The sequence below is a fragment of the Lepisma saccharinum genome, chromosome 6, assembly GCF_977018435.1.
Source record: "Lepisma saccharinum chromosome 6, izLepSacc3.1, whole genome shotgun sequence".
Lineage (NCBI taxonomy): Eukaryota > Metazoa > Arthropoda > Insecta > Zygentoma > Lepismatidae > Lepisma > Lepisma saccharinum.
In genome coordinates, this window is record NC_139234.1 from 37,844,300 (window position 1) to 37,860,191 (window position 15,892).

The 15,892-nt window shown below is 37.3% G+C and overlaps 1 protein-coding gene across 3 annotated transcripts in view; it reads left to right on the forward strand.

Moving 5' to 3' along the window:
• LOC145988701 (uncharacterized) overlaps positions 1–15,892 on the forward strand; it is a 95,212-nt gene that overhangs the window by 54,880 nt on the left and 24,440 nt on the right. For all 3 annotated transcript variants that reach the window (XM_083123788.1, XM_083123790.1, XM_083123789.1), the window contains exon 9: positions 3,258–3,469. In XM_083123788.1, coding sequence (XP_082979914.1) covers positions 3,258–3,469 — 212 coding nt within the window. The remainder of the gene's footprint in view (positions 1–3,257; positions 3,470–15,892) is intronic.

Below are 15,892 nucleotides of genomic sequence, written 5' to 3' on the forward strand. Positions count from 1 at the left end.
GAGAGAGAGAGAGAGAGAGAGAGAGAGAGAGAGAGAGAGAGAGAGAGAGAGAGAGAGAGAGAGAGTGAGTGAGTGAGTGAGTGAGTGTGTGTGTGTGTGTGTGTGTGTCAGCCCCCCGTTTCCCCCTCTCTCTCGCATCCCATTACTTTCTCTTCTCCTTTTCTTTCCTCTCTCTTTCGTCTCTCTCTCTCTTCCTCTCTGTGCCCCTCCCCTGGGCACACACACACACACACACACACACACTCTCTCTCTCTCTCTCTCTCTCTCTCTCTCTCTCTCTCTCTCTCTCTTCCATTCCATTCTCTTTCTCTCCCTCTTCCACTCCCCCCCATTGCCCCGGCGCCTCTCCTCCTTCCCCGAAAGAGAGAAAGAAGAAGAAATAAAGTTTTTTTTTTAGAGAGAGAGAGAAAGATTGGGGGAAATGGGGGCGACCAGAAAGAAGAAAAATGAGAGGGGGGAGAGAGAAATAGAGAGAGAGAGGTGTGGGTGAGTGTGGAGAGAAATAGAAAGATAAACGCTTTCTTCTCTTTCTCACTCTCTATTTCTTCTCTTTCTCACTCTCTATTTCTTCTCTTTCTCTCTCTCTCCTCCCGTCTCTCTCTCTCTCTCTCTCTCTCTCATGGAAGGAAGGAGAGAAAGAAAGAAGGAGAGGAGAGAGAGAGAGGGGGCCTCCCCGATGGCAGGCCACATGTCAAAAATTAATGGACTTTGGTTGGGAGGTTTTATACCACCTGCCATATTCTCCTGACTTGGCCCCTACAGACTACCACCTGTTTCGCACGTTGCAGAACTCCTTCGCTCGGTAAATCTTTGATTATGTGGAGGCTGTGAAAACTGGCTTACAACAGTTACTAGACTCGAAACCTCAGGACTTATCGATGCGGGATTCATCTCCTACCAGCAAGATAGCAAGAGGTAATTAATTGCGATGGCAATTATGCACAGTTCTAGGTGCATTACAGTTTGTGTTGTTTGCACTTCTTTCTGCACACCAAAAATGGGTAGAACTTTTGCATGTACCTAATACTTTGAGAAAAAAAAATCAATTTTTTAGTACTTCATCACTGATCGACGAAAAGAAGAGAGGAATCGAAAATGGACAAAGGAGAAGAGAAAAGAGGAAGGGAAAGGGGAAGAGGAAAAGTAGAGGAGAGAAGAAAAGAGAGGATAGGAGAAATAGTGAGAAGAAAGAAAAAGATTCGAGGAGAGTTGAGGATAATGGAGAAAAGAGGGGGAGAGGAGAAAAAACAGATGATACGAGAACAGAAGAGGATATTGGAGAGGAGAGGAGGAGACGAGAAGAGTGGATTGGAGGGTAGAGTAGGGAGAGAAAAAGAGAAGAACAAAGAGGAGAGGAGAAGAGTGCAGTGGAGTCTTAAATCGAAGTAAGGAGAAGAGATAATTGGAGTGGAGAAGAGTGGAATTTACACAAGAGGCGAGAAGAGGAGGGGAGGCGATATGAGATAGAAGCAAAGGAGAAGGAGGGGTTGAGAAGGATAGGAGAAGAACAGATGAGACTGGAGACGAGATTCAACACCGTCAATTTCACATTAGCTAATAATGGAAATCAAGCACACAAACTGTACTTTTGAATGGCAGAAAATGAATGATAAATGCATTCCGAAGATACATGTTCAACTTTCATGTACAAAATATGTTTTACACATATGCAACATGGAGCGACATAAAATAGAAAATACATATGCAACAAGCTAACTCTAAATTGTGTATGTATTCAATGCTTATTTAACACAAATATATAACATATATTATTTAAATACATTACATTACAGAAAACAAGTAGAATGCGAGCGAAGCGAGTAAGAAAAATTTTTGCAATTGAAAACAATATTGATTTAAGAGGGCGCAAATAATTTCACTGGACACCATGGCATCTCTCTTTTACAACTTTTTTTTTTCAATCATACGGCGCCCATGGTTGACTCCCGCCGCCCCTAGCTACAGCTCTGAACTTCACAAAAATGAGAAAAGCAGATAATGTGAGAGAAGCAAGCAAGAAAACTTTACAAAATGTATTTTTATTTGTATCAAATTTGTAATCGAAGGGGGTAATTGCTCCTCTGTGCCCCCTGCAGATGCCCTAGGCTGTCAATGTTTGCCCCCCCCCCCTATTTGCCCCTAATAAGGTGCAAATATTATCACGGGTTGCCAAGGCATTCTCTCTTTCACAACTTTTTTTCATTTAGATCATTGGTGCCCATGGCAGACTCCCGCCGCCCCTAGCTACAGCTCTAAACTTGACGAAAACGAGAAAAGCAGATAATGCGAGCGAAGCAAGCAAGAAAATTTTACAAAATTTCTATTTGCATAAAATTTGAAATCGAAGGGGTAATTGCTCCTCTGTGCCCCCTCCCCTGAAGGTGCCCTTGGCCATCAATGTTTGCCTCCCCTTGCTACCCCTCCGTGGTTGCGTCCCTGTATAATACAGACATATTTAAGCAATATATGTTTACTTTAAATGCTTTAGGCTCACAGCCATTGTTAGTCAACCTTATTCTGCACAGTTTGTCTGCTCGGTTAAACTTGTATTAATGCGAATACCATGCCCCTCCTCCATCCAAACTGATTCTAAGGGCATAAGAGGTGGGTGGTGTTTCATTTCAACCCTATCCTCGCGATCACCCACAGGTAGGTACAAAAACTACATAATCAAAACTAAAAATTAATAACAAGTCAATCAAACAATACGATCCCCCCATTTTTGTGTGAAGATATATAGAATTGGTATAAAATTTTGTCCCCCCCCCCCAAATTTCCATGACGCAGGCACGTCATGAAACCCCCCTTTGGGCACCCCTGCAAACAATGCACAACAACATAACAATCATTATTTTTATAAAACCCACAAACACAAAAAGCACGTTGCTGCCCCGTAAAGAGCTCCATGGCAACTAAATATTAACAATGTTGCCAAGCGTTTGTGATCTATCTCATTTCTCTGTAATGTGCAAATTGCCCCAGAGGGTGGATTCAAAATCAAAAATATTTCTGAGACACCCTTTATAAAGATTAACATTTCTGATAACAGAAAGAAGTGAATATTAGTTGTAACTATGTCTCTTCTTCATTTACAATCCTTGGACTCTTGTTGTTATATATCAGTGAGTTATACTTAAAAGTAATAAGAACTTTTTTTTAACCAAGGATGAAAATTTTTTTAATGTTAATTGTAAGATGAAGGTGGATGCATGGAAATGTTTGGAAAGATCTTAATCACTGAATTACATATTTTACAGAAGAGTGGATTCCAGTGTCACCAAAGCAGGAACAAAAGCCAAAAGCCGAGGTAGTTGTGCAGCAGCAGCAGCAGCATCATCATCAGCAACAGCAGCAACAACAACAACACCAGCAACAACAACAACAACAACAACAACAACAGCAGTCAGTACAGCCAGAACAAGCGCCACCCCCAGAACCACAAGTGTTTCCTATTATACCAAATGCTGAGGTAATTAATCATAGAATACCATAAAGTTAATTTAGTTGAGGTATTCTTAAAATGAGAGATTGTAATAGTAAATGTCCATGTATTTGATACAAGGTAAGAATGCCATAAAGGCAACCAAGAAAGTTCTGTTTTCACCCAGCGACTTCAAATGCCAATAAGTGACGTGAAATGCATCTGAAAGGTCAAACAGTCCCTATCAGCATAAATGACTTGCTTCCAATGTCCTGGAAGACTATGGATCCCATTGGTAGAACTCTGCAGAATGGGAACTGAACAAATCATAAGTGTGTAGGTTTGAGTGGAACAGGTGGTAGTTGGATGGGACAATCTGTGGAGAATAAGACAGATTTCATCAGCATTTCTCAACCAGCCTCTGGTGGAGTGTTAGCACAGCATGCTACAATGCCAGCAGTCCTAGGTTTGGGTGTTCTTTGTCAGTGTCCCTTCATCAATTTCATCATATAATCACATATCCTCATCATCGCGATTAGCTAAAAGTGGCAGAAAAGTGATGATCAAAGTCAACCAAGGCAGACAATGGTGTCTCGTGTAATCTTAGCCACGTGGAGCCTCACATTTTCTGCTAAGTAGAGGACACCTTTGCAATTCACAAGTGCTGGTGCCATGTTTTTTAAGTTTTTTTTGTAGGGATGGGACAGATTCATCTGTACTCTATCGGTTTATCAGTAAAATTATCGATAATTTAACCAATCTGATATATCCATAAATATCTTATATTTAGTGTAATATTCTGCCATTTTGTTACAATTTTTATGGATATAAAAATACAATCTCCATGTCCTACTTTGTTTAAAAAACTAATCTCTAAATTTACAGCTTTTGCATTAAATTCAACTGCAAACCCATATTTATTCAAGAAGTGAATGAACCATTCAGGTTCAAGGACCAGTTGGAATTTTATATCTGATCGGTAGAATATCTGTTACTGGTATCAGTAAATTTTATACTGGTACGTTATCAGTGTTGGCCAGAATTTCATAGCTGTCTATCCCTAGTTTTTTTGTGAACATGCTCCAGCTGCTGAGAGTACACAATTCCATTGATTGTCTGGCCAGGTGGCAGCAGTTTGTGAATTAGTCCACAAAACAGAGTGTAACCTTCTTTTGATGCAATGGTGGTTTTGGTTATTTTGGGATGGGCTCATGTGATGCTAACCCTACATGGTTAGCCACTTGTCACTGCATTTCAGCACTGTTCAGAAATGTATCCTTCTCCATATGTGACAGCAAGTAAATGCAAGCATCTGCTCGTGTTGCCTTCCGAGCAGCAGTCGTGTCATGCGGAACCCATCGACCCACCTGTACAGTTTTCCAATCTGATTGAATTATTGTTGTTTGAAGTCTACTTCGTGCACAAATAGGCTAATTGGGACTGGACCTACAGTTTAAAGAGGGATGATGTCGAATGGTTTCTACACTGGCATGGAATTTTTCTCCCAAGTTGTCACATGTTCGACCATTGTTCACCTCAATAGCTGCCTGCAGAGCGTCATTGTCTACGGCTGTCTGTATTCCAGCATGTAGTGCATCTTTGAAGGATTCATCAACGTCCTTGAATCTTTTAAAGTCACCGTTGTACTGTCCACTCATTCACCACATCACTTCTGAATGCCTGGCCTGGCTGATTCATTTTTTTTAAAGTTTAAAGTCTTGTGCCATACAGGCTGTTTGTACTACCTTTGTATCGCCTGTTCTCAGCGAATACACCAACCATAACTTGCTGGTTGAACATGTGTACACCCACCAAGTATCGTCTTATCTGTCGAACCTTGGAACTCACAGAGTCAGGAGCTCGTGATGTTCGACATCGTGAGAAACTAACATAACTTTTTTGGTTACCTTTATAATTATAAATCTACTGTAATTTATTTTTACAATACCTACTTGCAGAAAACTCTCCTAGTGATGAAATGAAACTTTAAGGAACCATCATAATGACAAATGGAACAATTACTGACATTAATAGTATTTGTGGTAAGGTGCAGTTAGCCTTGACATTACTTGACTCGACACTGGGAATTCGTTACGTTACAATGTGCTTGCCTTGGACTTGGGTTCACTGGAAACTGTTCTTTCACGTATGGGATATGTGAATAGATGTGTTCATCATTTTACTATGGTATTTCCAGATGTAGATATTTGCCATTCTCATGGCATGAAAGTGAAGTTGTTCTCATAGCCTTGTTTTTGTATGTTTTTGTATTGTATTTGATCTTGAATAAATTAGTTTCTTCATTCATTTCCAATACGATGTTTTTTTCTTGTTGAGCTTCATACAATTTCTTCATGTACCTGTAGTTGAGTATTGCTTCCTATTTCCCATTGGCTTGTGCAGCTTTTGTTGATCTCTTATGGATCCTTTCGACTGGCCAATATAAGGAGCATTCACATTTTAAACTGGATATTTTTTAGAATAATGGTGTCTTTATAGGATTTTGAGTCTAAGAAATGCTTAAAATTGGGTCTTTTTTCTGGATTAAGCAAAGTAATTTTATGCATCTAAAACTAAGTCAATTCTTGTTGCTTCTCATTTCATGACTTTTTGTTTTGTTAACCTACTTTCATCTTATCTATTATTATAGTCATTCTGATTTCTTCTCTCTTCGTTTGCTACAAATTGCACATATTTAAATATTATAATTGTGCTCTTGTTGAGTGGTTGTTAGAATTGCATGTATCAATGCTTATCTTTCAGGATGATTGCTATGGATTTTTGTTTATTATTTTTGTTTCCTTACCCTCAAAGAGATAATGAATGCATCCTGGTTACTTGCTATTGTGTGATTCTTACTGTGACTTTTTAAAACTGCTTTCTAACTTGCTCCTATCTTAGTCAAATAATACTTATAATTTTTTTCATGATGTGTTACATACAGAACTGTATAGAAAGATGTTCAGTAGCTCTGATGGGATGGATATTTGGGAGGTTGTTTCTTATGATGATTCTCGTTCTTCTATCCCCTTCTGTAGAGAGCATCCAGATTCTGCTATACAAGCTCATCCACATTCACCTGGTATGTTGTATATGCAGTTTTTACTAGATTGTATGCTATTTTCTGGTTTGACATTTGATAGTGTGCTTCTAAGTGTCTTCTTAATGCTGAATTATGTCCTGAGTTGGAATATGGAATGAATCCTGCTTATCTTTTCCAATAACCCAGGGAGTATGGTATGCAGACTGTGCTTTTTGAATCAGTCTTTTTATTTGTCTGCTTGGCTGTGGATGGCTCTTAGTTATGGTTGATAGATACTTGTTAAGTTTCATTGTATGTATTTATGATGTGTTCCTTTTCTTATTGTTGTCAGATTTGAGCATATTCTTCTAGCCGTTGAGTTTAGGCAGTGGATTATGGTGTTCTTTGTACTCTTGGGGTGATTTATAGCATAGGTATTTCCCAGTGTGTGTTGGCTTTCAATTTACACCTGTTTATATTTGATTTCCAAATCTATCTACTAGGACATCAAGGAATGGCAGGCATTTGTTTTGTTCCATTTCCATAGTAAGTTTGGAAAATTCATAATTGATAGATGTATACTATTCAAATCTTGGAGGAAATCTGGTAGTGTGGGGCCTCCATGTGTCCATATGACAAAATCATCTACATACCTAACCAGTCTTAGGTTTCCTGGTGCTTTGAGTGAGGGCTGTCTGTCCAAAGTGTTCCATGTATATGTTGTTAACTATTGGTGAATCCATTGCAATACCATCTTGTTGTCAGTAGTAGCCAGTGTCTATTTGATACATAGGGACAGTAATAGGGATGGATGATATCAGAAATTTGATATCACAATATATCATCAAGAAAATATCGTCACGGGCAATACAATACGATATTTTTCCGTATCATGATATCGGTGATATATCATCTCCACGATACATATCACCAAAATATCATAACGATATATCGCTGACACAATATATATTGCTAAAATATCATGACTATATATCGTCTAGTTGATATCACCTTGTCGATATTTTTTTCAATATTGTGATATATCGTCAACACTAGACAGTAACACTCTGATGGCTTCTGCTGTAAGTGTTCTTTGGTTGTGTAGTGTATTATCTTTCTGAAGCACTGTTGGTGCTTCATCTGTGGGGACGTTTTCGAAGAGGCTTTCAACATGAAGGCTGACTAGTGTGTTGTTTTTATCTATAAGTGTTCAGAGTTTTTGATGTGTGTGTCACTGTTGCCTGAGAGAGGGTTGATTATTAGTAGTATGTGTTTGACAAGTGTGGGAGCCTAAGAGCTAACTATCAGACGAAGGGGTGTTTCTGGCTTCTGTAGTTTTTGTAATCCATAAGATGTGGTGGTTTAGTATAGTTCACTATTAGTCTTTCTTGTTGAGTATGTTATTTCTGAACTTATTGATGGTGTTGGCTACTTTTCTTTCAAAGCTGGGAGTGGGATGATTGTGTAGTAGTCTACATCAGTTATCTGTGTCTACAAGCATCATTAGTTTTTCATTATATGCAGCCATGTCCATTGTTACTGGTGCATTTTTCGTTTATCTGCTGGGAGAATCTTATAGACTGGTCCTTTCTCCAACTGTTTTGCTGAGGTTTGGTTTTGAGGATTTGGCTTTCTACAGAGCTGCACAAACTCTCCTTTGAGTTTAGGTATTGTCGATAAATCCTCACCTCTGGCAAAAATATTTTTTTCTCCTAAAGACTAGAGAAGAGGTCCTCACTCAAAATGTATTCTTAGAATAAGTATAGTTTAAAGCATTAGACAATGGATAATGGCCAATTAACATTGCTTGCTTATGTAGAATCATTCTCGCTAACATTCAGAGAATTATTAAAACTGTGGCATATTGCACTAAATTATAAGATATAGATATATTGAATTGTTACAATTATTGGTGATTTTACCAATAAACAGATTATGCCTCGAACAGCTGATACCTATAGAGTACCAATCTCTCCTACACTTAAACAACGTTATGTTATTTTTATTACCTTAATATTTATTCAGTAAGATATTCAGTTGAGCAGTAGTTGATCAAGATTTGACATCTGCCACTCTACACCATTCTCTATCTTCAGCACTTCTGCTGTTCTTGAGTGTTTCTGCAGTAACTGTGAATTCGACGAAGTACTGAAAAATAACGTTCAGCGCAACCACTATAGCCAGAATCGTCGAACCAACGCACATCCGCTATTCTTCAATATTTATTGTGCATAAATGCATTTCAACGATAATTTATGATTATCATCATCATTATCATTATTTGATCTATTTCTGTTTGTTTCAATTTCGTTAATTTAACTTTCCAAGTAATCTGTTTCTTTTACTTCTAAACGTGCGGTTAACTTCTCTCTTTATTCTTTTATAATTGCTTAAATTTGTATCATCAGAGTTATTTAACCACCTAAGTCTAGCCTGATTTCTTGTTTCTATTAGATTATGACATTTATTTCAAACCATGACTTACTTTTTCTTGGTTTATGGTATCCTGTACTTTCTTTAGCTGCTGATTCTATTGCATTACGTATGTACTCCCAATTCTTATTTTCGTCTGTTTCATTTGTAGTTTCATTATCATTCAAATCCTGCAAGATATCAAATCTATTTGACAGTTTAATTTGGTAATCCTTCGTAATTCTATAAACAGCAAATTTTCCTATATTAGATTTTAGAGCTTTTAGATTTTGTTGCTTATGAGTTACGATTTATCACTGAGAGTCTTTCTCTTAATTTAACAATTACTAAGTGATGGTCACCGGCACAGTCAGCACCTCTATGTGAACGAACGTCAATTATACTAGTATACCTTCTTTTGTCAATGAGAATATGATCTACCTGATTATGAGTTTTACCATCTGGAGAAGTCCAGGTATATTTATGGATGGATATCTTTATGTTTAAAAGTGGTACTTTTCACAATTCAATTCAATTCTTTGATTGATTGATTGACTTGCTTTATTTTACTTCGCTTTTTGTGCCACTTTTGGCTAATTTGGGAAGATGGGGATGAGTGATGATATGATGAAATTGATGAATGGACACTCACAAATATCCATGCTCAGGCCAGGATTCGAACGCGGGCCCTCTAGCATCATAGTGCGATGTGCTAACCACTCTGCCATATGGGGCGGCTCAATTCTTTGAGGTTGCAAAAGTAAATAATCTTATACCATTATCATTACTTAATTCATGAAGCTTTCTTTACCAATAGTAGGTTTAAATGCCCCTTCTTTGCCAATCTGTGCATTACAATCACCTAACAGAATTTTCATATACTGGGAAAATTTATCAAAGACCTGTTCTAATTCTACATAACAATCATCTTTAGTATTATCATCTTTATCTTCCATTGGTGCATGAATGTTTTTTAAGATAATTTTGCACCACCTACCTTGTAAAACTGCAAATGATATCCTATCATTAATAAATTCTACTTTTTTAATGGCCGAGATAATTCTATTATTAATGAGGAAGCCTGTTCCAAAATTATGATTTTCAGTACCACCATAGAAAAAGTATAATTTTTAGTTTTACAATTACCTTCTCCTGGGCAGATACTATATCTAATTTATACTTAACTATCTCATTAACTGTACACTGAAATGCCCCAGGCTGGTAAGTAAAGACAGAACATTCCAAGTGCCTAATTAAATATAACAGATTTTTTAAATAAAAATATCAGATTTATATAAAGGTGTAAATGAATTTAGAAAGGGGTGGCAACCTAAAGTAAACTTGATAAAAGATAAAAACGGCAATTTTTTTTGACTGATCCAAGCGATATTTTAAATAGATGGAAGAACTACTTGAATGACCTTGAAAATGTTCATGTAGGGGAGAAATCAGAACCTTTAGTTCGAGAACCTAACTTGACTGAAGTTAGAGATGCTATTAAAAGGCTAAAGAATAACAAAGCACCTGGCATTAATTTAATACCAGCTGAGTTAATTAAATATGGTGGGAATTCGTTAATATGTCAAATTCATAAATTAATTTGTTTAGTATGGAATAAAGAAGAAATCCCTCAACAGTCGAAAGAATCCATAATTGTTCCTGTGTTTAAATAAAGGTGGTAAAATGAACTGCAATAATTACCGTGGAATTTCTCTACTCTCCACAACATATAAAATATGACAGTATCTAACATTCTTTTAACAAGACTAACCCCATATGCTAATGAAATTATAGGTGATTATCAATGTAGATTTAAACGTAACAGATCAAATTTTTCACATCAGACAGGCACTTGAGAAAAATTGGGAATATTATAAAAATGCCCATCAGCTATTCATTTATTTTAAAAAAGCATATGATTCAGTCAAAGGAGAGAAATTATATAATATATTAGTAGAGTTTGAAATACAATACCTAAGAAGCTTGTTAATATGACAAAGGTATGCACCTGTGAAACAAAGTAAAATTCGTGTGGATATTAATATGTCTGACAAATTTACAATTCACGATGGGTTAAAACAAGGAGATGCATTATCTCCATTGCTCTTTAATTTTTCCTTAGAATACGGTTAGAAGGGTAAAAGAAACTAACGAAGGACTAAAATTAAATGGTATGACTCGGATGTTAGCATATGCAGATGATGTAGACTTACTGGGGATGATGTAAATACAATTAAGAATAATGCTAAAATACTTTTCAAAACAGCCAAAGAGATAGGTTTGGAAGTTAACAAAGAGAAAACTAAATATGCTTACAGACCGCAACTAAGTCTTAGGTAATAATCAAAATCTAATTATTGATAACTCGTTTGAACCAGTTTCCAAATTCAAGTACTTAGGAGTAATACTAACAAATGAAAATGATATTAAAGAGGAAATAAAGAGCAGGCTTAATTCAGGAAATGCATGTTACTTTTCTCTTCATAAACTTTTGTCGTCTCGTTTAATATCTAAGAAACTGAAAGTTAAAATATACAAAACTAATTTTGCCTGTAATATTATATGGACGCGAAACTTGGTCCCTTACATTGAAAGAGGAACATTTATTAAATTAAGAGTATTTGAAAATAAAATCCTTAGGAAAATGTTTGGGCCTAAAAGGGATGAGGAGACAGGTGAGTGGAGAAGATTAGATGATTTAGAAGTACATAATTTGTATTCATGTCCAGATATAATTAGAATGATTAAATCAAGAAGACTTAGGTGGGCAGCCCATGTGCCACTAATGGGAGAGGAAAGAAGAGTTTACAGGATTATTGTTGGGAAACCTGATGGTAAGAGCCCAGTAGGAAGACCAAGACAAAGATGGAGGGATAATGTTGAGATGGAAATCGGTAGGGATGGAAAAGAGTATATAGATCTTGCTCAGAATAGATACAGATAGAAGGCCTATGTTGCTGCAGCCATGAACCTTCGGGTTCAAGAAGGCTAGAGAGTTAGATCTATTTCTGAGAATGCATTTCAGTCTTCAAGTGCCTTTGCTATGCTCCCAAGTGTTTGTTGAAATACATCATAAACTATACTTTTTGTATAAAAATGTAAATAAGCGACCTCGTCAATTCTGTGGGCGTAAAGTGTCCATTTTTCCTTAAAATTGCTAATCTTGCACATTTGTATGGATTTAGGAGTCAAATGGCACGTTCCAGATTCCTTCCAATTTTTTTCAGCATACTGGATCACTGTGTATGGGTCTGGATTAAAATGACAAAAAAATCATTTTGCTTTAATTTTTACACCCTGTAAATTGGGCAGTGGTCTACCGCCAAAAATAACCTCTCGCTTATCTTCAAAACTTCTCGTGCTCAGGCCTTGGACAAAGGGAGTTTCCCCCCAGTATGAGGTCTGTGGATTCATTACCTTCGGGACAATCGAACCACAGTAATTTAGCCCCAATTTTTAAACATATCCATTTCATACAAATCCCACACATAACACAAATGAAATTCACTGGAATATCTCGCAGCAAAAAATAAACTTAAAGAAAGAAAAAAATATTACAATTTAAATATTTTTAGGCAGATTTAGATCCAAAGAAAGTATGAGACTGGAATGAGTACCCCAGATGCGTTCACTTTCCCGAAAATCTACGAAGCATGCCAAAGTCCCCGAGTGTTCCTTTCCCCGAAATGTCATGAAATGTTAGTGACATCTGATGCCGTCTGTTAGCAAGGCTGAGAGACGGCTCATGTGTTTTACAACAGCTCGACTACGTGCAAATAGTTGGAATAATACCGTAAAAAATAATTGACCACATAGCATAGTTAATAAGTTAGTATTTTTTTATTTTCAAAGGGAATAACTCGTTCCCTCATTCCATGGAATAACCGCCCATAGTTCTGATGGTCTCAAAACAGCAAGGTGAGAAATTCCATGAACATTCTGTCATTTAACACTAAGTATTACCTATGCAGCAAGAAGTCTTCTATTTTCCATCACTTCAACATGTTTGCACTTTCTTTTCAATGCCTATGTGAATACCATAGCAAATGAGTAGGAAACGCTCACCAGGTGCAGGAAAAATTCAATTTTTTACGACCGTGGGTCACATCTTGAGTCCTAGGAAAAAAGAGATGGTGGAACTGGAAGTGAGTGTTCGACCTGCAAAGTTGCCATGTCCAGAGCTGCACAACTCACCACCTGTACTTGTGCCCTTTTGATGGTTTGAGTTCAGGTATTATCAATGAATCCACACCTCTGACAAAAATAAAACATGGGAAAACTTGGTTCTGTTGCCAGCCTTGTAAAAAGATTGGGAGTGTTTGTAGGGCTGAACCGATACCGGTATCAATGCCAATACTGTTACCAGTTCTCACCGATACCAATGCTTGAAAATTGTAATGATTGAGAGTTATTGAAAATATTGATTAATGTTAGTGTGCAAGTAGTATTGCATTCTAATTAAAAGCATCAGTATATCAGTTTTGCTTCAATATATTCAAGAATTACAACAGAATATTAAAATACTTCTTATGTAATCATCAAATGCAGTTTTCTCACACAGTATTAGTGCAAAATAATTGGAAACTTCAAATTTCACATAATTTCCATAACAATTAACCTCTGTGAATGTGTCACAGCATTTTTGAGAACCCTGTGAAATTCCATAATGCCTGAGAACTATTGGCCAGGATCGACTCAACCCTAATGGTAGTGTGTGGTGACTGGGGGGGGGGGGTGAGAGAAGGGAGTGTCGGGAATGAGGATGAGGGATGGAGGCCTGACATTATTCAGGTGAGGGGATTGCTGATTGATATGTAGGCCCTCTCCCATCTTTCCCACTGTGTTGGTGGATATGGGTAAAGGGTGGATGATCAGTACTTGGAAACAGTGGTTCAAAAGGATATTGTGATTGTTAGTATGGATGGTAACAGTGAAGTCCATGTTTTGGGTGGAGGAGCTGTGGTTGTTGATGCTATGGTAGAGGGTTGTGGATGTTTCCCCCAGGACCAGATTGCAGGTCTGATATTTTTTCTTGACACAGCACAATGTTTCATTTCAAATTTTGAATGCTTACGTGTAAGCAAAAACAGTCCACGTATTTGGAACAAATAGTGAATTATTAACAGAAGCAAAACCAAGTTTATTGTTGCTTTTCAGAATTAAAGGGAATTTTACTTGCATGTTACAGCATTTGATAGGGTTGAACCATTTCAATACTTATGTTGTGTTTTGTTCATTAATAGGCTATTGCCTTACTTTAACCAAGCATTTTGTTCCTATTTTGGTGGCTGAAATGTTTTGAGTGGTCAAGTAATGATCTCATCACTGAAGGCTTCAGATTACAGCCCTTGCCTTTATATTTGTGTGTGTCAATTTGTCAAGTGTACTTTCATCAATTTCATTCCTGTCATCACAATTAGTCAAAGGTGGCAGAAGAGTGATGTAAAATTAAAAAGTTACACATTTTTCATATGGGATCGTTCCATAAGATTATAATTGAAGACATCAATTGATTCTTCTTTGGATCTCACAACCTTTCTAATTACTTTGTAACAATTCTTTATTTTGTTCACATTAATTTTACTTATTCCATTTATTTAAAAAGTAGGTCTGATATATTTTAGATCATCAACTAGCAAGTGGTGGTTGGTGCATTTTTTGTATTTTACTTTGCTTTCCTACCACTTTTGGCTATTTGCAAAGATGAGGAAGAATGATGATAAGATGAAGTTTATGAAAGAACAATCACAAACGCTCATGGACAGCACACAACACAAATCCTGCAGAGGATTATACTGGCTGTGTGTCCAAATGGCAGAGCTACATTAGTCTGCAAAATATGAGGGGTATATGCAAGAGAGGTTGCCGTATGGGAGTCTTTAGACAGGGTCACCCCTGCAAGTGGTGGCCATGATAGTCTAGTCAGTAGGGTGTCTGGCTGACATGTTAGTGACCAGATGATCTAAGGTTGGGAATTTTTTTTTATCATATTTCTACATAAATTACCTCTGGGATTCAACTAGCCTGTACAAAGAGTACCGGGCGGGGGGGGGGGGGGGGAGCTAATGCCAGCCAGAGAGTGATGCTCAACACATCACCCCCCAAAATTTGCTAAGAGTGTGAATCCAGGGAGCCCTAGCTGCATATCCCCTATATGTGCCTCCATAGAGTGAAGCATGAAGTCATTTTACTTTTTTTAAAAATCTTAGTATCAAGTTTCACAGTATTAATAAACGTATGTGTCTTTGAATTCGAATGGACAAATCCTTAACCTTTACTCGTATTGTTGATATATCGACCATCGAATATAAGGTGCTACTCGTATTTTGGTCAATATTTCGACCATGCAGCTGATTACAAAATTTCTGTTTTTTTATTCTCTTGATACTTTTCTGTTCCATCAGAAACACTTACAGTGGGTTAAACGAAGCTTTGGCACGTCATGTGGATGCACCCCCTCCCCCGAGTCCAAAGTTACGTATGTAAGTTGGCGCGAATTTTAAATTCGTACACTAATTTGACAAAAAAAATGTTATAACTGGTAGACTATTTGACCATTCTACTTCGGGTAACTTTTGTTTTGCAGCTAAAACATTAAGGCATGCAACCGTGCAGAAATCAAAATGCCAAACCCAATATGAGGGGTTGGGTGGGCCATGGCCCCCAACAATGAAAAAATCATAAAAATGGGGAGTTTGTCCCCTCTTCCCCTGCTATTTTGGGAAGGGGACGCAAACTTTAGCCTTATTTTCAAAGAATGATCCTTTCTCAACCGAATGAAAGTCAATTCATGTTCCTCGGTGCATTACATTAACGAATATGTGAAACAAACTCCCCATTTTTATTATTTTTTCATTGAAAGTTGGGGGCCGTGCCCCACCCAACCCCTCTTATTGGCTTTGTCGTTTTGATTTCTACATGGTTGCATGCCCTGATGTTTTAGCTGCAAAACAAAATTTACCCGAAGTATGGTCAAATACTCAGAGTTGTAACATTTTTTGTCAAATAAGTGTACGAATTTACAATTCGCACCAAAT